The sequence below is a fragment of the Muscardinus avellanarius genome, assembly GCF_963383645.1.
Source record: "Muscardinus avellanarius genome assembly, chromosome: 9".
Lineage (NCBI taxonomy): Eukaryota > Metazoa > Chordata > Mammalia > Rodentia > Gliridae > Muscardinus > Muscardinus avellanarius.
This window is the reverse complement of record NC_137795.1, coordinates 9191837-9214022: the sequence shown is the minus strand read 5'-3', so window position 1 is coordinate 9214022 and position 22186 is coordinate 9191837. Positions and strand designations below refer to the sequence as shown.

Sequence of the window (22186 nt, the reverse complement as noted above, 5' to 3'; positions counted from 1 at the left end):
ACATCTGGTCTTTGAGCTTCCTGAATGTGATTTGGGTTTGTTATGCCGCTGGCTCCACAAGCAACGACCAGATTCCAAAAGGGCCTTTGGGTCATTTCCATCCACCCTCTTCCTCGGCATCCACCGACATCCCTTTGCAAAAGACATTCTCTCAGGAATAATTTTCTCCTAGTCCTTGCAATCTGTGTCTTTGTATTGTCCTTTAACGTATCTTTCTGCCAGCAGGTAGCCTTTCACTAAAATTCTGTTAAACAAGTACAACTGTGAAATGGAATCATGTGTCTGAAAGACACATGCGTTCTGTGCCGTGTAACTTACACTGAATAACTGTATGGAACACCAGTGCTCATGCGCGCGCGCACACGCACACACACACACACACGTATTAGTGGATTAAATATAGCTTAGCAATGCTGCCTATACATTTGAAATTTTATACAGACATGATTCTATTTTTAAGCAGACCCTAAGCAGATAATAAAGATGGTCCTTGACGAAAATGTAGGTAAACGAGCAAATGGCATATGGAAATTTATCTGATTACCAAATTTACCTTTTCATCATGTTTTACTCCCATGTGAGAGAGCTATCAGCCAGGTGTGGTGGCACACGCCTGTCATCCCGGCACCTGGGAGGCTGGGACAGGAAGGTCGTAGTTCTGACGTCAGGCTCAGCAACTTAGCAAGACCCTGAGGAACCCGGCAAGACCCTGTTTCATAATAAAAAGGAAAAAAGGTTTGGAGTGTGGCTTGGAACTAGACCCCCCTCTCCCTGTGTCCAATCCAAAAGAAAGAAAGAAAGAAAGAAAGAAAGAAAGAAAGAAAGAAAGAAAGAAAGAAAGAAAGGTGGGTGGGAGGGAGGGAGGGAGGAAGGAAGGGAAAAGAAAGAGGCTTTAAAACCTGGAAATAGGCTATTGCAAGTGTAAAGAGTAAACCTTTCTTCCTCTCCCATTGAAAGCCATCTTTTCCTTTCTTTCTTTATCTTCTTTTTTCTTTTCTTTTTCGGGAAAGCCCATTCCTTTTTCCCATTAATAGTGTCTGTCTGGAAGGATTCGCCTCCCAAAGGGGCACTTACCATTCACATTTATGCTGTTTTTCTTTGTGCTGGAAATAAAACTTTTTCACTCACGAGATGTTAAGACCTCTTCTCTCCTCTCCTCTCCTGTCCTCTCCTGTCCTCTCCTGTCCTCTCCTGTCCTCTCCTGTCCTCTCCTCTCCTCTCCTCTCCTCTCCTCTCCTCTACCTATCAAGGCTCTACCTAGCAAAGACACATTTTAAAATATCAAATTAAAAATTTTAATTGTGAAATTCAGTCTATGATAATTTCTTCAAGTGGCTTCTTGCTTTAAAAACCTCAGCCAGGAGCCGGGCGTGATGGCGCACGCTTGTAATCCCCGCGCCTGGGAGGCAGAGACAGGAGGATCGCGCAAGTTTGAAGCCAGCCGCGTGCGCTGGCTTAGGAGACCCTATTTCCAAATAAAAATGTAAAAATAGGTCTGGGAGTGTAGCCCGGAGGTAGAAGGGCTTCCAGGAACCCCAGTACCACAAAACAAAATCAAGCCAGAAATAGCCCGGGACATTAGCTCTTTCACTTAAATAACCAGATGAAGCACCGAATGCCCAGTTAATTTTGAGTTTCAGATAAGCAACGAGTAGTTATTTATGTACCTGTGATCCAGGCGCTATTTGTGCACACTTACTCCAAGACATTGCTCTTTATTTGAATTTCAAATTGAAGTGGACATCTCGTATTTTTACTTGCTAAATCTTACCACTTACTGATTCGTTAGCAAATACCACAAGGATATAAGCTCTAAACTAAAGCATAAGGCTTGATTGTGCGAGTCACCCTCTTGAATGATCTCTTGCCTTTCAACAAGCAGAAAGAAAGGGAAGTCGTGTTTTGCCTGAAGGTTGGAGAGGGAAGGGTGGAGGATGAGCTCCTATTTTTATCCCTGCTCTAAAGCCGGTTATTGCCAGAACTACCGTGGAAGCTCTAAAAACACGGCTGCCCAGATCGAGCCTCTACAGAGGCCACTGGAAATAATAGATAGAGAAATACCCTGAAACTCCACCGCCGCGGTTCATCATGAATTTTTATGGAGCCTTTGAAAATTAAGTACAGCCAGGATCGTGGTGGTTGTAATGGTCCAATTTTGCTTCTCTGTAACCCTTGAACTCTTTCCTCTCCCTCTCCCCGGTTCTTAGAGCCTCCTGGACTTTCATCTTCTCTGGAGTGCTGATGGGTTTTAGGCCCTCAGCAGGAAGCTGGGGCAGAAACCCTCCTGCTTCTCACACATGGCAGTCAGGGTCACAATTTGCATAGATCCTCAGGTTTTGTTTCTTTTGTGGGGTTTGGGTCAAGTAAAGAATTATTCCAAAGTTCACTGTTTTCTTGCTTATTTTGAAATAATCCTTTGAGTGTACTTAACTCTTTTTCTCCATTGTTCACTGACCCAGCGCTTGGCAATTTTTAGCAATTGTGATTTTTCTTTTTGTGAACCTGGAGGCCAATATACATTTACTTCACTACCTGTGTTCATTCTCTGGTTTTAAGTTACAGGCATTTTGCAGCTTTTTCTGTTCTTTGGGCGTGAAACCCCTGAAATTCTGAGAGCTCCATTAGAAACCCTTAAGGTCCACCACATTTGAGATTGGTCAGCAGCTAAGATCTCCATTGCCCCGAGTTATTGAAGTCTGCGGTTTGCATAATATTTGTTAAATAATAGGAGAAAGGCTGGCCACATTTCCTTAAGGTCCCCTCAACAGCTAGTTGATTCAAGTGGTAACCCAGAGGTTTGGAAACCAGCCCAGAGTGTTACTGTCCATCGCCTAAACTTCTTAGGACCACAAAGCAAGCCCACGTGAGTTGTCTAACTACCACCTGGGATGTGGTGTTATTACACACATGAGACTTTATTTTGTAAATGTCCGACAGGGGCATGCACGCAGGATGGTGTCTGATTTCAAATAGGAAACCTATCGCCAAAGGGGTTCCTTTGGTGGGATAGCACGGAGTGATTCCAGCTCATTCTTCTGATTCTCTTTTGTTCTTCCTTGGCAGTGCCCTCATTCAGTTTTTCCAGTTGTTTCCTGAGTACGGAAAGAATGACTTTTATGCCACTGGGGAGGTGAGTTGAAGTCGTGTTCTCTCGTGCGCTAGAGAAATCATCAGGATGGAAATATATTATGACAGTTGCGTATTCGTTTCAAAATGCATGCATATATGTATATTATATATTAATAGTGAGCTAGCCCATATTCAGAATTCTCCAGTTATCCCCCAAATATCCTCCATAACTTTTTTTTTTAAAACCAGGGCTCAATCAAGTTTCTCACATGAGGAGGGGTCCAGTGGGTCACCGCGACTCAGTCTTCTGCCTTTTATTGTTTTCATCATGGTGGTTTTGAAGAAATTAGAGGAGTTTAGACACATGTAGAATTTGTCTGATTCTCTCCTCCGTGCTTAGATTCGGTGCAAACCTGCTGGTAAGAACAGGTACCCCTGACCCTCCTCTCCATCCAGGTCCAGGTCTAGCATACTAGCCCAGCTTCTTCACCAATAGTTCCTTCCATCCTCTGAAATTTCACATAATGTATTTGAATCCCATCTTCATCTGAGAAGCAGTAACTGGGGTTGGAGGGACGGCATGGTGCCCAAGGCCTACCCCAGTGCCTGGGAGGCTCAGGGTCATGTTGGAGTCCTCACACTCTGAACCTCAAGACTCGTCTTTGAGAGATGAGTAATCTCCAGAAGAAGGTCCACAGGGCACCAGAGGAAGGGCTCAGTAGCCACATCTGCAAATGAGAACAAAATAGTCTCTGTTTTCCAAAGGAATGGCGAGGTAGGAGCTTTCTCATCTTGGGCCTGCTTTCTTCTCTTTCTGAGCCCTTTGGAAAGGATATTGTGACTGTTTTGCACACTATGCTTAAGCTTTTCTATAGCCAATTGTCCAGTTGAGATTATTTAGGACCTCTACCAACAATTCCCTGCTGTTTTGCCTGTTTAACCAGTTTCAGAGACAGGGTGGGTGGAAGGACAGGAAGTGACACTTCTGTCATTTGGCAGCAACCCCGGAAAGTGCTCCCTCTCCCTCCCCAGAAGAAGAGAGAGCTGTTTAGTGTGCGATTCCTTGTCTGGGGAGTAGTGTGGCAACGCTGTTAAACATGATGTTGAATGCTCAGCGAAGCTGCCAAGTCCTGGATGAAAAATATGACTTGTCTATTTTATTTCTGCCTGGTGGTTTTATGCATGTAATTTCCAAATGTGTGTGGGAAAGGATGATTTTTCTTTTATATTCTTTGCTGCCAGGAAGAGTGCTCTCAAGGGAACCTGTGCTTTCTGGTTGACGAAAGAAGATGTGGATGAAGGCAGGCAGGGCCGGGGGTGGGGATGTGGCCAGGCAGCCGCGGCCCCTTAAGAATGACACGAGAGCCATTCTGTCTGAGGACACATCTTTTGCATTTCTCTCTAGAAGGAACACGCTAAATAATGTCGCCTTGAAGGTCTATTAATATGAGGACGCTATGCTTCTCCAGTCGACTTGGCTCCCTCTGGTCTGCAGTTTTAAGGTCCTGAGGCAGAATGGAGAAATGGAAGGAATTCTGGATTAATAATTAGGAGGCCTGGGAGCTTGCTGGATGATTCTGGAAAAGTCTTTTTAACCTGTCTGGGGCTCTGGTTTTCATCTTAAAATCAGAGGGGTTGGCTTTTAAATTAGATCACTTCCAGGGATATTTTGCTTTCTTAGAAGTTTAACTGCAGTTACCTAGACTTTGACTGCATCTGTCTATAATTGCAGTTTTAACATACTACCAACCCACCACCCTCTCTCCACTATCGCACTCCCCCCAAAAGAAGTGTTAAAGATTTTTCAAGAAAAAAAAAGTCCCATTCTTTTCTGAACTTTTCCTCACACGCTTAGAGAGACTAAACAAATAATATTGCTCATTTTTTAAAAGATTTTTGTGCATTTTAATTGTTCATGATAGCGAGATTCACAGTAATATATATGTTTGTTTGTTTCTTTTGTGTGTGTGTGTGTTGTGGTACTGGGTTTCCTGGAAACCCTTCTACTTCTGGGTTACACTCCCAGACCTATTTTTATACTTTTTAAAATTTGGAAACAGGGTCTCTTAAGCCAGTGTGGCTGGCTTTGAACCTGCGTGATCCTCCTGTCTCCGCCTCCCAAGCGCAGGGATTACAAGCGTGCGCCACCGCGCCTGGCTCAGTAATATGTTTCTACGCACATAACATTACTTGGTCTGCTTCCTTCCCCAAAGGTCTCATTTCCGTCCTTCTCCTGTCCTCTGCTCTCCTCTCCTCTCTTCTCCCCTCCCACTAATCTGCTGGTCTCTTTCCTTATTCTCACCAGGTTCTCTTTCTTTCCTTTGTTCTCTGGCTTGCACATCTGAGAGCAAACACATGGCCCTTGGTTTTCTGAGCCTAATGCCGCTGAATTCATAGCATCATCCTTGAAGAATAAATGCCTAACTCACAAGTGGTTTCCCACGTTTTGGTGCAGATGCACCAGCCCGACACCCTTCCCATTCGTGTGCCCCGAGCCAGGGAAGCTCCTGGGGTCTGGAGCAGCTGCGCAGAGCCCTGACTTTGGTGTAAGGGAGTCTGGAGATAATCATGGTACCTATTGCATCTCATTGTTTTGAGCATTTAATTAAATAATCCTCCTCAGCTACTTAGCATACTGATCAGCTGTGCTGAGCACCCAACACATGATGCCTCTTATTACCATTCATGTTGAAAAGCTGGCTTCTTCTCTTATGGCCCCAACACATGTGGCCCTGCACGGAGACAGGGGCTGAGGGGGGAATCGATGCTCAGCACACTCATTGCTGGGCTGTGGCATGGACTCTTCTATTTTGTACCTATCATTTTTGAAATAATGTGTGTGGGGAATTTGAGGGGCTAGGGATCAAACCTGGGGCCTCGTGCATGCTAAGCACACGCTCTACTACTGAGCTGTACCTACAGCCATATTTGGCAGCTGTACTTGGGAGGCTAAGATAGGAGGATGGCAGGTTTGAAGCTAGCTTCAGCAACTTAGTGAGACCCTGTTTCAAAATTAAAAATATAAAGGGCCAAGTGGTAGACTAGGCCCTGGGTTCAATCCCCGGTATCAAATAATCATAAATTAACGATAATAATAATTTGTTGTACCTGAAGATAAAGACAGTGCAGAAATTATTAGGAGTCTGGTTCTTTGGCTTTTTACATGGAAAGCAGCCAGATGTGTCTGGACCCACGCAGGCTCCTGGGCCCTGCTGCGTGGCCCAGGCACCGCACACCAGAGTGAGCCGCACGGGCCGCGGTGCACGCCAAGGAGAAGGGAGAAGCACCTTTGTCTCCTTCCTTCTTCCTTCGCCGCATTTCTGCCTAGAGCACCAACTGGAATTCATTTTCTCTAAAGAGAGACAAATGTGTCTGTAAATCACCCCTCCTCGAGACATGAAAAAAATGTACTTCAAAAAGAAACAAGCTGTGTTTAATTCCCGTAATTAACTTTCTTTCTAAGTGTTATCCTTTCCAAGCCAGTGACTGTTAGTGAGCCTGCTCTTGCTCTTGAGGCACAAACGCACTTTGGAGTCCTCTCCAGCCTCCCAGCCCAGCTCCAGGTTAAACAAAACAGCCCTCACTGGAAGGCAGGCAGGCGGGAGGGCGGGCCAAGGGAGGAAGGTCCAGCCCCGAGTTTTCTGAGGGTACAGCTTCACGCTCTGCACCCAGGAAACAGTGCTCATGGGTGATTGTGGAGAGGGGCGGAAACACTTCCAGAATGGCAGGACAGGTGGGCAAAACTGGGCATCTCTTCTCCATCAGCAAGAAAGGGCAGGGTCTCCCTTTAGAAGTAGGTTCACAAGGGCCAACGTAGGCGAAATTCTGGAGCTATTTATACAATTGTAAGTGACCTTGATGCTTTCTTTTTACCCACATGGGGAAGGACAGTGGGGAGCACGGTGCCTGACAACCTTTGTTGAAATCATGATAATCTTTTGGGTTAAAGCACAGGCTTCCCCCGGAGCAAGAGCCATGTAGAATTTGATTCCTACAATACTCCGTGTCTAGTGAAGGATACAGAGTGAATTGACATGAGGCTGTTATTAAAGTAAAAACCCCGGTGACACCTCCCCAGCCTCTTGGCATCGCCCTCCGTCGCCGTCCCTCCCAGCCCCAGGCCCTAGGATGCACCTTTCCAATTTCTTATTTTCCAGGCCCACTCTCGGCCCAGCCTCCCACCTAATCCTCCCTCTCCTTGGTTATATTGTGCTCGGGATTATTTCTCTTCCATGCTTCTTCCCAACCTTGTAACGACTGTTCTTCTTCTGTCCTGCATTCTGACTTCTCAGCTCACTGTGCATTAGAAAGGACTGATACACTGAACCTAGTTCCGCACAGGTACAACATGTTTGTGTCTGAGTAGAGAACAGTGCTACCCACAGCAGGATGTTGTAATGGGGGACTGAAAGGCACTGGCGTGCAGGTAGAGGGGTGACATCTAAGTGGGGTGGAGAACGACCCTGGTGATAGGCCAGTGATCATTCTGCAATGATAATTGACCCTGCTCTCCTGCAAGTCCAGCCTCCAGGGCATTGCACATTGTGGCTAGAAGGGAGCTTCAAGAACATTTAGTTCAGCCAGGTGCAGTGGTGCAGGCCTGTAATCCCAGTACTTACGAGGCTAAAATTGGAGGATTGCAGGTTTGAGGCCAACCTCAGCAATTTAGCCAGCCTATATCAAAATAAAAAATTTTCAAACGGGCTGGAGGTATAGCTCAGAGGTAGTATGCCACAGAGTTCAACCCCCAATGTGTGTGAGTGTGAGTGTGTGTGTGTGTGTGTGTGTGTGTGTGTGTCTATAGAACATCTAGAAACATCTGGGGGGTGAAGAATATCTCATAGCCGTGGTGGCGCATGCTTGTAATCCCAGCATTCGGGAGTCTGAGACTGGAGGATAGCGGTTTGAGGACAGCCTCAGCTACTTAGGCCCTCTGCAACTCAGTGAGACCCAGTTTCAAAATAAAGAATAAAAAATAGGACAGGGGGTGTAGCTTGGAGGTCGAATGCCCCTGGGTTCTATCCCCAGACCCGCAAAAAAAAAAAAAAAAAAAGAATATTTAGTAGATCCTCATACAAGAATATTTATTTAGAATGGACCACCCAGCAGGCATTTCGCCAAGCACTGCTTCATGCCTTACCTTCTTTAAGGCCACTTTATGAGGCAGTTACTATTACTATCCCCATTTTAGGGCGAGGTGACCAAGGCTTGGGGAGGTTAGGTATGCTTTACCAAGGCAACCCAGCAAGAGAGCAGAAGGTCTAGAACTGAAACCTATGCAGCTGGACACCACAAAGCCTAAAGATGGAGCTGTAAGAATCGGCTGCAGGCCGCGACCCTGCTTGCAGAGATGCTCTCTGGAGCTGTCCTGCCCCTGGAAACCGCACTGTCTCCACAACCTGCCTCTTCCCACAGAGCAGATCTCTTTCCAGAGAAGGGAGTCAGGCAACTCCTTTCGTGTTTCCTGCAGATCTCTAGGGTTGTAACCTTATACAAAGAGAAAAGAAGCTCCCCGGCTCTTTGAATGTCTCTGTCTCTCTGGCCAAGACTTAGTTTTAATCATAAGGACTTGGCTTTGATCGTAAAGTTTTATAGAGTAAGTAGAAGTTTCAAACGATATAAAGACCTGAAGTCCTTGGAATGCAATTATTTTTTCAAGGCTTGGAAACTTGCTGAATTTTATGAGATAGCGTTCAAGCTGTTCTGAACTCTTGAGCCCATGACAAATGTCTATTTTCAATTATGTCCATCTGCACTGGCCAGTGTTTTCTTTTAGAATTGAAAACGGATTTGTGGCTATTTAATGAGTTTAATAATACAAAAATCAAGGTTCAAGCTGCGACCCAAAGAACTGAACAAGGACATATGGAACTGTTTTCACATTGGGCCCCTGGCTTTTGGAGAGCATATCCAAATCAAATCAATACGTATTTACTGATTCCTTAATTGCATGGAGAAGAGTCAGAGTCTATCAGAAGTCATTCTAAGCTTGGTGTGGTGTGAACTAACTTGCCAGACTGAGCAGCACAGAGGCAGCAATTGAACCTGATGAGATGAGGTGGCCAGGCTGGGGACAGGAAATGTCGTTAGACTGTTATGCAGCTTCAGCCTTCTGAATTTTATCTACACGGAGCAAACAAAAGGCTCAGTTGGCCGACTGTGGCCCAGGGTGTTCAGACTCTTTATTTAAAAGTCAAATTAACCATCACCTCTGTTTTAAACAAAAGGGTTTATTCATCTGCTTGAGTCGGTTGGCTGTAAGCTGGCTCTCTCCAACTTTGGCGCTAAGGTCAGAGGAAACGGAGAAAGGATGTGTGGTTCACCTGTGCCTGTCACTGATGGATTTTTTTTTTCCTTTAAAGAAGCATATTCTCAACACTAAAAGGGAACATATCATTTGGAAGGCCGCATGCACCTCAGCTTCAGCTTCTGTGACTCCAGGTTGGCTACAGATCACAATGTTCCTGCTATGTGTCTATGCCTGCAGATTTTGCAATTCCTTTTTAAGCTCATATTCAAGAGAAATAGATGCTGTGATAAAATCATATTCTTGTTAGAGGCCTTGTTTTTAATTGCGGCAGTGTGGTCTCGAAATTAGATGACGCATGGTCTAGAAATGTCTAGGAAGTGGTAGAGATTACCATAGCAGCACCGAAGTTCCAGCTTCTCTGGTTCATTAATTTTCTGAACTGACCATTCCTCCTCAGAGGAAACAAGATCCACAAGCAAAATAAGATTCCAACTACCCCAGGGCCAGATGATGTCAAGGCTGCTCTAGTCCAAACCTGGCACTGTATCACCTGGGTCTAACACCGGTCTTCGTGGCTTTCTGTGTATGTATGAAATTCTCATCTAGGCATTGAAATTCTCTTGTTCCTTCTGAGCCACCATCGAGAATGGGGGTCCTTCTACCTTAGTTTGTGCCTGGGAGGAGTTAGACTTCGGTATGAGTACAAGTTCTTCCAGAAGGGAACCCACCACATTTCTTTTGGTGACAGAGGTCTCACTGGCCAGGCATGAAGGACCATTTCAGCTCAGTGGCCAGGGAAGTGGGGACCGAGCAGGACAAGGGGTTCAGAGTGTTCCTCAGCATCCTGAACACCTCATTGCTGAGGTCGACACCCTTGCTCCCCCCTCACGAACCCCTCTCTGCCAGGTGGAGGTTAGAAACTAAAGCCTAACTCTAAATTGGGAAACTTTGGGTTCCAATTTTACTGTGTTTCACTTCAAAAGCCATTGCTCATTAACACCGGTCAAGCTCTGCAAGTTTTGCCATGAAATGTCCACCAAGAGGCAAGGCAGAGGATGAGGGTAACTGAATCTCCTTGTTTGTCTTTCTACTGAGCATCAGTAGAAAATACAGCCGGCTGACAGTAGCTTAGAGAGGAGTAACACCTGTGATATTTCTGCAAGAGGACATTGTTTCCATTATGATATGATTCTATGACGCTCTTTTTTCCTTCTGGAGGAGTTCACGAAAGCTTGATTCTAGATATGAGAGCTCTTTTCCTCCCTTGAAAGTAAGCCTGCTATGACTGTTGTTGAAGCATGCAAGGTGGGAGAGAGAGATTCAGACTGAATACACAATGAAAAGTTTCTTAAGTCTAATTTCATTGTACTTTTACACATCTGGGTAATGGACCAAGCTTTACATTCTCGCTGGACTATTTTTACAAGTACCATGTGCTCATCACGTGATTCCCATTAGGCTGTTCCAAACATAAAGTACTGAGAAAGCCTGCAGACAGAGACTCAAAACAACTCTGAGGCTGTGATGTCCAGGCCTTTTCTCATGGGGGAAATAAAAAGTCGAGAGCTGAATTCCGACATCCTTCTGATGTAGCAGGAGAACGGGAGGTTTACTGCTTCTTTAAGCTCCAGCAAACGCAAGAGTACACAAACACACCCTAAGATCTCTGGTCCTCCTTGTTGGAAGTGCATTCAAACAGCGTCGCCATGGGGAAAACTAACCAAACAAGAGCAGTGCTAGAATTGGCAGCTTGAGCTCCTTTAAATGCTAGGAAGGAGTAATAAAGAGAGACCAGAACCCAGATGTGTCAATTTCGAACCTTGTTTGAGTTGTCCCGTAAGGTGTGTGTGCGCGCGCACGCACGGGCACACACACACACATCTGGCTGAGTTCCTCATCTGAAGGTCACTGCCAAATTCTGAAATAACGTGTCAGATAGTCTCTGGCTGCACTTTTCTTCTCTACTCTCCTAATTGCTTTGATGTTGCTCTGTGCTTTTATGAGGCCAGGATCTGATCTGAAGTTCGAAGGTTGGTGTTCACTCCCAGACGTCAGGGCCTTTGCCGACCAGCTGCTGCCCACACTGGCGAGAGCTGTGGGGAGGTCGAGGAACCACAGGATGGAGCGCTCGGGCCCTGGGTGTGGTTGTCATTGTCAGGAATTCAGGCAGAGTACAGAACAAAAGGAGAAAGGGTTCTTCAGATTACAGAATCACAGTGTTAAGCCTAAGGGACCATGTAATTCCTTCCTAACTCATAAGGCAGCCACATCTAAATCTCACCCCCTCCCCAAATAGGAGATTCTGTTCTATTCATAATATACACAGGAAGGAGAAAGCTAAGCACAACATACCATACGTGATTTATTGTCTGGTGTTCCTTTGAAGTGTCTATGGTGTCCAGAGAATTGTTAAATTGAGAATTAAATCATTCGAGAAGAACAGGTCTGTTTTTGCAAACAAAAAAAATATACATACATCTCAACAAAGAGGGTGAAAATAATTGAGATTTCATTATAATGTTTCAGTGACTGTTTTCCATAAAATAATCCCATAATTGCCTACTGTGTGGCCGCCTGAGTCACTCAACCAGCAGAATGATCGATGGGACAGGCAGTGAAGGATTTGTCACACTGACACAAAGCAAGAAAGTGGGTGATAGTCATTAGAAGCAAAATAGAAAAGTCTGAGGTAGACATCTTCACTGTTAGGGTGGCAGATGTGAACCGAATATTGAAGAATCTGGTTTGGGGAGTGATCATTGAACTGCCTATCTCGCCATCTTGGTTTTCATACATGGGTCAGCTCAGCAAGCATGCAATGGCTAAAACAGGACTGGGTCCCAGCACAGGGAGACCAGAGACCCACAGCGCATTCCAGGACCGTCGACTGAAGTGTGATTTGATGAGAGGAAGGAGAGCCATGGAGTCAAGAAGCCTGGATAGACTTCCAGGCATACGTGTGACCAAGATGCACATTGCATCTGTTTTACTCATTGCTAACTGTAAGAAAATAATGTTCACTGTAAGTGGACTCACATCAAAGCAGGTGGAGAGCCTGGTTTACATATCACTGCAGATGCTTAGGAGTACAGTGGGCTCCTTCATTTCCTGCCTGGTTTTATCCCAGGCGGTTGCATGGGGAAGATGCTACAAAAATGGGGATGTTTTAGGCTTAATGTTCCATAACTCCTTGTATAGCAACTTAAAGTCCATGTCCCATCCATCCCAGAAAGAGTCAAGAGAGGTGTTTGGTACCAGGTCTAACAGTTAAGCAACCTGAGAGTAGCATGGGAGCATATACTTTTAAGCATTTGTACCAATTTCCAATAGAGAAAAACATGTTTAGAAGTAATGCCAGGGAAGTCATTTGTTTTTCAAGTATGTTTCCATATACTTCGTTTGTGCAGGATAATCATGGTAATTAAAATTCATGACATGGTTAACTTTGCCCCATGGGGTTAAGACAAGCCTTCCAGGATGTATTTTCAATGAAAGTGCGAGCTTGACAAAGGCAGGTTCTGTTCTTTATTCACCTCTGTGTCTCCTCAACTGTCCTACATTATGTTAACAGACAGGGTGCCCAACACAGCCATTGGTGAATGGTTACTCAAGAAAATGTGCTTTTTGTCATCTTACAGAAATTTTATATAAAGACTGTTCACTAATTGCCACTAATGAGAACGTAGCATAGTTCGGCAATGAACTGAGTTTCAGACACGAAACACATCTTTATATCACAAGGTAGCTAAAACACACTCACAAGAATGAACGAATACATTGCTTTGGCTCAATGCTTTGCCCAAATAATTATTGTTCTTCAAGAAGACTACATTGACGAGGAGATCTTACAGACATCACTTAAGTAATATCCTTTTATCCAAACTTGGAAGGAATTCAGGTTTTGGAATAGTTCGTGTTAGGTTGTGTTCAATTCTGGCTTTACTACTGTTTCTACCTTGAGTTGATACCCTGCCTATCTTGAATGGGAATCGTGGTATCTCCAGCATGTGATTAGGGTATGGATTAAAGGAAAGCTCTTGGGTGTTCGTAGCTTTTTAATTATAGATCTCTGGACAGCTTTGGAGATCACGTGAGGACCTGAGATAGGTACCCAGAGAAGGCTTCTAGTCTACTTTGAGCACACATGCATCACTGTTTTTAACCTGTATTATTCATTCATTCATTGTTATCTATGATCCATTATCATAGACTCATTCATTCAACAACTGTTTACTGAGCATTAACAGATGAACAGGCACAGCGGGTTCAAATAAACAAAGTGATGCCTGTCCCTGTGTTAGGAAATTGTGACTCCTAGTATGAGTGGGAAAATAGCCACGCACATGATAAACGAGAAAGAGGTTGTTGGAGAAGAAGGATTGAAAGGAGAAAGAGAGAAAGGAAAATATGGAATAGGAAGGAAGGAATGTTGACATTTTAGATTGGGAAGCGAGGGAAGGAATCGCAGAAGGCCTCGCTCATGTGGGGGGCTGAGCTGTGTGGGTCTCTGGGGAAGAGCTGTCCAGGTGGAGGCAGGAGCACATGCAAAGACCTGGCGGGCAGATGCTTGTCAGGAGCCAGGGACATTAGGAGACCTAGTGAGGCTGGAGACAATGAGAAAAAGGCAGTCGAGGATGGGGTCAGTGAAGGGAACAGCCTTCATGCTCCAGAGAAAGCGCTTTGCTTTTCCTCTGAGGCAGGTGGGACTTGAGCAAAGGACTTCAGCAGCAGAGTGGCGTGGTCTGGTTTACGTTGCGGCAGGCTCACTCTCTTGAACATAGACTGGATGTGGGGGGGGGCAAAACAGGGGAGGGGTGAAGAGATTCCTGCAGCCACCTGACAAGAGGTGGTAGGTGGAGCCCCCCGAGAAAGCGGGCGTGAGAAGACACTGGCCTTGGGGCTTGTTTCCATTGAAAAGGTAGAGTTCATGTGCGTGGCTGGTGGATGCACAGGGGCTGCCAAAGGACAAGCTACAGAATGGTACCAAGATTTTTGGCCTGTGCCATTGAATGAATGGAGGAAGAAGATTGAAAGGAGAAAGAGAGAAAGGGAAATATGGAATAGCAACATAAATGGAAAGGGAGGCTGTGCAAAGGCTCGGAGACCCGGGTCCTCGTTCGGAACAGCGAGTTCATTGTCGGACGCCCCGGTGGGGATGTCAAGAGGGCAGCCTCTGATGGAAAAAATATAAAACTGTTTTTCAAATATTATTGAGCCAGTAGTTTCCCTTTGTCCTCATAGCCTAAAGAAGACGTGGTACCATGTTTGATGAGGGAAAGGATGCACACAAAATATTTTTGTGCTTCAAAAGGCTGAAAATAGAGATAAGTGCAAGTGAAAATTTTAGTGGCCAAAAAATATTATTTTTTCCTTTCCTCTTTTCCTAGTCCTCTCATACAAGTTGATTTTTAAAAAGGGCATCATTTTATGGGTTTTGAAGTCTTAAGTTTAGACTTTGATTTTTTTCCCCATTAATTAAAACTTTGAATGACACTGTCTGGTAAGAAAAGCCCCACAGGTGGCCGAATTGTGTTCACTGGCTGGTGTTACTTTATTTGGGGAGGAAATTGGAATGCTCAGCTATTGCATGCTTGTTATTTGGTGTGTGTGTGTGTGTGTGTGTGTGTGTGTGTGTGTGTACCCTAACCTGCAATTTGCATGTCACTTGATACTCTTTGGTATGACAAGAAGGAAGGAAAAAAGAAAGGAAAGAAGGAAGGAAGGAAGGAAGGAAGGAAGGAAGGAAGGAAAAGGAAAGAGAACTTTCTTTGTTGTGAAATTGCCACTTTGAGGTTAAGAACTAGATGGTATACCTCATATGGAAATACCAAGGTGTCCGTGTTATTTTAGTTAGCATAAGCACACATCATTGTGCGAGCGTCGTTCGTAGCGGTCCCTTTCAACATTTGTCTTTCTCAGTCCTATGCAGGGAAGTACGTGCCTGCCATTGCTCACTACATCCATTCCCTCAACCCTGTGAGGGAGTTCAAGATCCACCTGAAAGGAATCGCTCTTGGAGATGCATATTCTGATCCCGAATCGGTAGGTATCTTGGTTTTCCTTTACCTTAAAAATAAATAAATAAAACAAGCCAGGCGTGGTGGCGCACGCTTGTAATCCCCGCGCTTGGGAGGCTGAGACAGAAGGATCGCGCAGGTTCGAAGCCAGCCTCAGCTACTGAGTGAGGCTTTCAGCAACTTAGTGAGACCCTGTTTCCAAATAAAATATAAAATAGGTCGAGGTATAGCCCAGAGGTAGAAGGCCCTTGGCTTCCACCCCCAGTACCACAAACAACAACAACAACTTTATTGGTGCATTGTAATTATATAACTCAATGAGATTCAAAGTTGTACCACGTACATGCGCACGTTGGTAGGTGTAGTTCCCTCTATAGACGTGCCCCACCTTTTCCTTCCTCTCTCCATACCTGTGAATGAGTTTGGTGTGAAACCCTGTATGGCCGTAACCTTTGAACTGCTCCATTCCTCAGTCGTCAGTGCTCCCCACCCGCCTCCCTCCTCCAACCTCCTCCTACTATTTTACTGTTTTCTCTCCTCGTTTGGACTGAAGACCCTTTATTTCCATTTTCTCTCTGGCTTCTACATATGAGAAAAGACATACAACCCTTGACTCGCTAGCCTGGCTGGTGTCACTTAGCATAATATTCTTCAGCTCCAGCCATTTCCCTGCAAATGACACAATTTTGTTATTTATGTGGAGTAAAATTCCATTGTGTGTCTATACCACAGCTTTGTTAGTAGTTTGTCTGTTTATGGACGCACAGGTTGATTTCATGATTTGGCTATTGTGAATTATGCTATTATGAACATGGGTAGGCACATGTCATCATAGCATTCTAACTTCAGTTCCCTTGGAAAGGTACCAAGCAAGGGTATGGCTGGGTCATTTACCTTTTACAACCTAAACAGATTGATTTTTTAAAAATCAGATGGACAGATACATGGGCTACTTTTACCTTAGAGGCCTAACTTGGTAAAGGGCAATGCCAGCTGACTTTATGCCTTAGCTCTTCGAAATTCACCGTGTTTTTAATGTGTCCATTTATGATGCTAGCCTGCACTGGCTATCAGTGTAAGTGCGAGTGTGCTGTGTGTGCTTGTGCGTTGGGTGTGCCTTGTGCTGGTGGGGTGTGTGGGTGCACCTGCATATTTTGTGGTGCGTGTATAATCGTCTTACTTTGTCATTGCAAGGGCGACAGTTACGGACGACTCCTATCTCCCTCAGCAGCGGGCTTCCTGACTCTCACCCTCTCCATCCCTCACGCCATGTGTCTCCTTTGTCCTCAGATCATAGAGGGCTACGCACCATTCCTGTACGAAATTGGCTTGCTGGATGAGAAGCAGAAAAAGTACTTCCAGAAGCAGTGCAACGAGTGTGTAAAACACATCAAGGAGCAAAACTGGATGCGGGCCTTTGAAGTGAGTTCTGGGCCCCGTGTTGCCCTCCAGCAATTAAAACCATCTGAGGGGCGGGGTCAGCAGAAGCACCGTGGTGCTCCGGCATTTTTCTGTGAGAGGAGCATCTAGCTGCGAGATGAGCGGGCACACGTTGAAGAGATGGACTGTCTGTGCCCCTTTGAGTTTACTTTGGCTGCATTTTAGACCTGAGCTTATCTTGGAGCGTTTATCTAGCTGGGTCTTTTATTAACTGTTCTGATTTTTTTTTTTTCTTTTTTGCGGTACTGTAGATGAAACCCAGGGGCATTCTACTCCAAGTTACACCCCCAGCCCTACGTTTTACCCTTTATTTTGAAACAGAGTCTCACTGAGTTTCAAAGGGCCTCACTAAGTAGTAGTTAAAGCTGTCCACGAACCACAATCCTCCTGTCTCAGCCTCCCAAATGCTGGGATTTCAAGCATGCGCCACCATACCCAGCTCGTCCTGATTTCTTAAATGCTGTGTAGGCCTGAAGGTGTAGCCTTTAGGCCTCCCACTGGATGGGAGTCAGAAGAAAGGCCGCCCCAGGAGTAAATGCATACATCTCCACATGTGTGCTAAACCACTTAGGAGGGTTATATTCACAGAGTTTCAGCTGGAGAAGTGACCCCAGTGTACCACAAATGTCACCCAGTACTATGTGTCAGGGAAAAAGATGATGAAGTATAGTGATTTGAAACTTTTGCAGAGCCATTGGTATTTGGGAATATTATTACATTGTTCCTCTAAAATTCAACTTCAGGATCTGAGAATATGGTCATATTCTTCACCCTTTTCTTTCTTGGTTATTTAAAATGTAAGAGTCTACTAAATAATAGGATCCCGGAAGTTGGGCGTTTGGGGCCACTGCAGACAAAGGCCATATGTAAACAATCTTGCTTGGGGCTCTATGCCACGTTTATTACGAGTCATTCTGTTTGACATTTTGGTTAACGAGGCCAGGACTGATCTTTGAGAACTCTCATCTGTTTTAATGAACAAATTAAACCTACACATACACTACAACAGCGTATCTAAAGTCATTATGGATTTTTAAAATTTTGCAATTTTGCAATGCATTTGTAATACTTTGATTTGGTGTATTGTAATCTTGCTGGGTAGAGAGTGACAAAAACCTACAAGTACACAAGTTTTGGAGCTTATTAGTCTTCTGGACCTTGCAGATAAGCTGATTCAGATCAAAATGAGAGACATACACACTTGGGGAGAGAGAGGAGTCAGTTAAAGCTTTCCTCCATCTTACAAGTAGGGTTCCAGGACATGACCCCACATTCTGGAGGCAGTGTCTGCCCTGTCTAGGAGGTCTGATGGCAGCAAGCTGTGCAAATGGATCGAGAGAGGGATGTCCTCACCATCCCGAGGGATGCTAACCGGCTCTCCTTTCTGTGCCAGGACACCAGATATAGCCACAAAGTGTATATTCAGAGTTTCTTGTGCAAGAGTAGACATGAAGGAAGGTGACTCTTACCCAGCACCTGAAGAATCATGCTTCAACTTGCAATGTTTTCAAGGCTGATTTTAGCTGTCTACTGTGGCAATCAGACAGAGAGGGGGAGGAACTTTTAGAATTTAGCATTGATTCTAAATTGTATGGGGCATGAGACTGATTTTCAAATGAGACATTTAATGTGCTTTTAAAGAAGTACACGGGGATTCTGCACCAAGGGCAAGGACATCTGAGAAGCCCAAAGGTCTGAAGAGGGCAGGCAGCAGACTGTGGTACATGGTGCAGCATCCCAAATACTCAAAAGGGCTGTGGACAGTAAACAGCTAGTGGTTGAAATGTTTCAATGACTGCAGAGAAAGACTCCAAGAAATCCTGACATCCAAGAGAATATGGATGTCAAAATTGCAAGCATTAATGATAAAACCTCGGCTGGGCGTGGCGGCGCACGCTTGTAATCCCCGCGCTTGGGAGGCGGAGACAAGAGGATCGTGCAGGTTCGAAGCCAGCCGCACTGGCTTAAGAGACCCAGTTTCCAAATAAAAATATAAAAAATAGATGTCTGGGAGTGTAGCCTGGAGGTAGAAGAATTTCCAGGAACCCTAGTACCACCCAAAAAAAAAAAAATGATAAAGCCTATTTGATGCTCTGCTTCTGTAAAACTAATCAAAGAGCAGTAACTCACAACTGGACTGGACTTTAGACATAGAAGATACTACTCACTTGAGTGCACATGTGAACACACACACACACACACACACACTATTGATGATAATGGTGGGGCCTAGAGGGGTACAATGAATCACGAAAGGACGCACAAATAGATTATGGGAGGCCCCAAACTAGAATTGATCCCCCTGACTCCACCCAAGTTTTTCTCTTATAGCAATTTTTAGGCATTCTGTAAAAATCTTGGGGCACCTTAAGAGATTCTACAAGATGCAAAACAGTCAATTTCTCTTCCTGTGACCATGTTCTGGGTCTCAAAATTTCCTTCATGAAACACATTTTCCTTATGAAATCAGCAAAAATCTGGATTTCAGACTTTGGGACCGCCCACCTTATTTGTTTGACACCAAATGATTTTTTATTCTTTCTGAAAGCAAAGCCGTTCTTCTGTTTTTTGTTTTTGTTTTTTTCTCCTCCTGTCATTCTGGGGAGTGAACCAGGGCCTTGTACAAGCTAAACACATGCTCCACCACTGAGCCTCCTCCTGAGCCCTAACACATCCATTCCTAAACGTTGATTTTATGTTCTCATTAATGTGGAAGGTCATTTCTCAAGATGAATTAAAAATAACTATGTTTCTTCAGGACAACTGCAGGCCTATGGTGCCCCTTCTGGGTAGGCAGATTAGAAAGAAAAAAAAAAGACCTCCTCTGGGCTGACATAGTCCTGGGGTTCAGGGTTTGGCAAGCAGATGCCTCCGCTGCTAGAGGACAGTGGCCCTTTCTCCAGATGCAGCCCTGCGCCAGGGTGGCCATCATGGCCAGCAGAACTTCCCTGGCTCCCTGCCACAGCTTACCCTCAGCCAGAACACTCTGTTCTGTACAAGCAGCACAAGCAGATGTGGGGCCCAAGCGTGGCTGGAAAATATTGAGGACCAGGCAACACCCCTAAGCCCCTTTAGCACTTTCTCCAATGCCTTAGGCTAAACAGCCCTGGCTAAATGCCCCTCGCTGGCACACTAGGCCTGCCCCATGCACCGCATGTAGGGGGAGAAAATACACCAACCAAGCTGATGGCTCTCGGCTCCACTGACCACCATTACATCAGGAATCCAAAGATGACATCCACTATTCCACACTCCTGCCTGTGTGCTCAGATCTTCTGTTCTCTCTCCTTGCACCTTGAGCGAGGGGTCAGAAATCCAGGATAAGGCACCTTCCCGCAAGGCCCACTCCTGCAGTCTAAACCTGGCCTCAAACCTGTCATCCTTCTGTCTCAGCCTCCCAAGTACTGGATCACAGGCACTTGCCACCGTGCCTGGCTTCAAATGCTACCTTCTAAGTAAGACCCCCACTATTTATTGTCCCCTACACATACACACACACATGGCACCTATTCCTCTTGTATTCTTCTCACTCCCTAATAGTAGATATTTAATATCCTACCATGCTCCATATTTGACTTAGCAATGCTTGCTTATTGGCTCACCTAGAGTCTAAGCTCCTAGACAAAGGATTTAGGGTCTGACTTCTTCACTGAAGTTTCCCTAATTCCTAGGACAGTGTTTAGCACAGAGGAGATGTGTAATAAACGCTCTGAATTCAGTGAAGAGATAGAAAGCTACTGGCTAAATGAAATGAAATGACAGATGCCTGCGCAGTCTACCCACCTGACGTTTTCCTTTTCTTTCTCCATCTCTCCTGACCTACTAGGTACTAGACAAACTCCTGGATGGCGACCTCACAAGCGATCCGTCTTACTTTCTGAATGTGACCGGATGTTCCAATTACTATAACATTTTACAGTGCACGGTAAGGATAATGTTTTAAAGCCCATCGTAATGTTTGCTTAAAACATTTGGCAAAAACCAGGCCTCCTCTAATTTGGAAAACAGCGTAACTGACTTTATATTGCACAGATACGTCCAAACCATATTGCGTGCTTTCCTTTAGCAACCTATAGGATTTGTTTCCCATCAGTCTTGTCATCTGACCATCAGCCTGTATGATATTCCAGATAGAGAATGAGTGATATTCAAGATAACGCAGAACGCTTTCTTTTGATTTTTTTTAATTGGGTGCATTGTATTTTTACGCCATATTGGGGCGCAGAGTGTTAGAAAAATACACGCACACAACTCCTGCTGCTCTCCTCTGATGAACTCAGACGCCCCAGATCTTGTTTCACAGAGGAGCTTTTGTGATGGGTGGGGGCTGAGGTTGTCATGCTGGGGACCTTGGATTTTGGAGCATGTTTACGAGCCTCTTGAAAATGCCCACATTCTTTGTTCTGTACTTAAGATGGCTTGGATAATCAAAACCGCCAAATCCTGTGTGAAAATATTTGCTTTGTCTTCCTTCTAACGTCAGATGTTTAGTGCATTTAGTACGGCTCTCACTTCAAGCCCGCTGGAACATTTCTTAAAGTATTCAAGGAGTTGCTTTCCTAAAAGTAGGCCAAAGTTGATGTCTTTTGTGCAGAATTAATCAAATAAGAGAAAGAGAGCCCAAGTGGGGAGTTTGGGTTTGTATAATCTTTGTTGAGTCCGTATGACAACACATCCTGTTTTGAAAATTGTCTTGTGAATTATTTGTAAATAAAATACAAATTCAGCTTCAGTAGAAATCGCCAGTCCTGTGCTTTTGAATTTAGATTCTACCAAGAACAAAACATACGGTAGAGAAGAGAAAAAAAAATTGTGACTGCTTCTTTTCTCTGCAAGATAATACACTCACAAGTCAGCAAAGATTATTAATGAAGCACACACTGTCAAAGCTTAACACATTTATTTTTGTCCTTTTGTACCTTTAAGTATTTTTTTTAATAAGGCGCATAGACAACTTCGTCTCCTTCACAAAATACCATCTGTTTTTACATTTGATATATTCACCCCTGGCTGGTATTTTTTTCCCCCCTCCGGTGGCTTAATAAGCAGCAGAACTTCGAAAAGAAATCTGTGTCTTTTCAACTTCCACACCAACACCCTCGTCTTTTGAGATCCACTGACCTTCCCACAGAGCCACCAGCAAGAAGCAGTTGACTTGGATAAGCTCATCTCTTTCCTTTGCCTGTTTTTTCCTTCTAATGGGGTTGCTATGTGGAGACATAGATTGCAAGACATGGTTTCCAGAAAGGAAAACTTTAGCCTTGGCCAATTGGATATTGGCTTCAAGATGAAGCAGGTCATGCAGATTTGTCCTTAGTAAAGGGATCTCGCTCAAGTCACCGGAAATCTTCCATGTGAAAATTTCAGGAGTGGGGACAGGTTAACAGCCACGTCCTCTCTTGTTGATTGC

The 22186-nt window shown here is 44.7% G+C and overlaps 1 protein-coding gene across 1 annotated transcript in view; it reads left to right on the top strand.

Moving 5' to 3' along the window:
* CPVL (carboxypeptidase vitellogenic like) overlaps nt 1–22186 on the top strand; it is a gene marked incomplete at both ends in the record, with an annotated part of 118657 nt that overhangs the window by 35689 nt on the left and 60782 nt on the right. The window contains 4 exons of the mRNA XM_080701991.1: nt 3064–3130; nt 15239–15361; nt 16627–16758; nt 20603–20701. Of these exons, the coding sequence (XP_080558117.1) occupies nt 3064–3130; nt 15239–15361; nt 16627–16758; nt 20603–20701 (421 nt within the window). The remainder of the gene's footprint in view (nt 1–3063; nt 3131–15238; nt 15362–16626; nt 16759–20602; nt 20702–22186) is intronic.